This window comes from Poecilia reticulata, linkage group LG6 (assembly GCF_000633615.1).
Source record: "Poecilia reticulata strain Guanapo linkage group LG6, Guppy_female_1.0+MT, whole genome shotgun sequence".
Lineage (NCBI taxonomy): Eukaryota > Metazoa > Chordata > Actinopteri > Cyprinodontiformes > Poeciliidae > Poecilia > Poecilia reticulata.
In genome coordinates, this window is record NC_024336.1 from 28,977,070 (window position 1) to 28,978,056 (window position 987).

The 987-nt window shown below is 48.4% G+C and overlaps 1 protein-coding gene across 5 annotated transcripts in view; it reads right to left on the reverse strand.

Moving 5' to 3' along the window:
- The window catches only part of b3gnt9 (UDP-GlcNAc:betaGal beta-1,3-N-acetylglucosaminyltransferase 9), a 12,290-nt gene that overhangs the window by 7,278 nt on the left and 4,025 nt on the right, over window positions 1–987 (reverse strand). Inside the window, exons 2-4 of one of the 5 annotated variants that reach the window (XM_008412516.2) lie at window positions 852–912; window positions 614–766; window positions 414–533 (exon numbers count right to left, since the gene is read on the reverse strand). In XM_008412516.2, the coding sequence (XP_008410738.1) occupies window positions 414–533; window positions 614–721 (228 nt within the window). In that variant the 5' untranslated portion in view covers window positions 722–766; window positions 852–912. Of the gene's footprint in view, window positions 1–413; window positions 534–613; window positions 767–851; window positions 981–987 lie in introns of those variants that run through there. The other 4 variants (XM_008412515.2, XM_008412514.2, XM_008412517.2 and 1 more) reach the window with 4 other exon arrangements.

Below are 987 nucleotides of genomic sequence, written 5' to 3' on the forward strand. Positions count from 1 at the left end.
GATGGATGGATGGATGGATGGATGGATGGATGGATGGATGGATGGATGGATGGATGGATGGATGGATGGATGGATGGATGGATGGATGGACGGATGGATGGATGGATGGATGGATGGATGGATGGATGGATGGATGGATGGACGGATGGATGGATGAACAGATGGATGGATGGATGAATGGATGAACAGATGGATGGATGGATGGATGAACAGATGGATGGATGGATGAACAGATGGATGGATGAACAGATGGATGGATGCATGGATGGATGAACAGATGGATGGATGAACAGATGGATGGATGGATGGATGAACAGATGGATGGATGGATGAACAGATGGATGGATGGATGAACAGATGGATGGATGAACAGATGGATGGACAGACAGACAGATGGATGTGTCAGCTCCTGCCTGCAGCGCCTCCTTCCTCCCAGTGTGTGAACTGGATCCCAGCAGGGAGCGAGTGGAGCTGGTGGATCCGTGGATCTGCACCTTCCAGACGGATCGGCTCCACGCGGCGGAGAGGACGACCTGGAAACGCTGCCTGGTCAAAACTAACACGGAGGAACGCTTTCCCCTCAAAACACCACCGGTTTAATTTTCCTCTTCACCTGACGAGCGTAGAGCAGAAAACACAGCGCCACCAGGAGGACGAGTGTGCACTTTACATCTCCCTTCACATGGAGGAGCCTCCTCATCATCACCAGCTTCCTCAGCATCTTCTCAGCTCTGCTGCATCTTCAGTCAGCTGGACGAACTCTGACCTGAAACAAACACACCAACCTTCAGCAAAAAGACAAAAAAACAACATAGCTTAGCATAAATCATTAAATTAATAAAATTATGCACCTGTTTTTCTCTCTCTCTGGTTTTTCTACATCACTGAGGATTTGGCGTCGGCCATGTCAGCCTGTAAACATCACAGGTTTCTCCATCCTCACCAGTGGTGGAGAAAGTACTCAAAAAATTTACTTAAGTAAAAGTA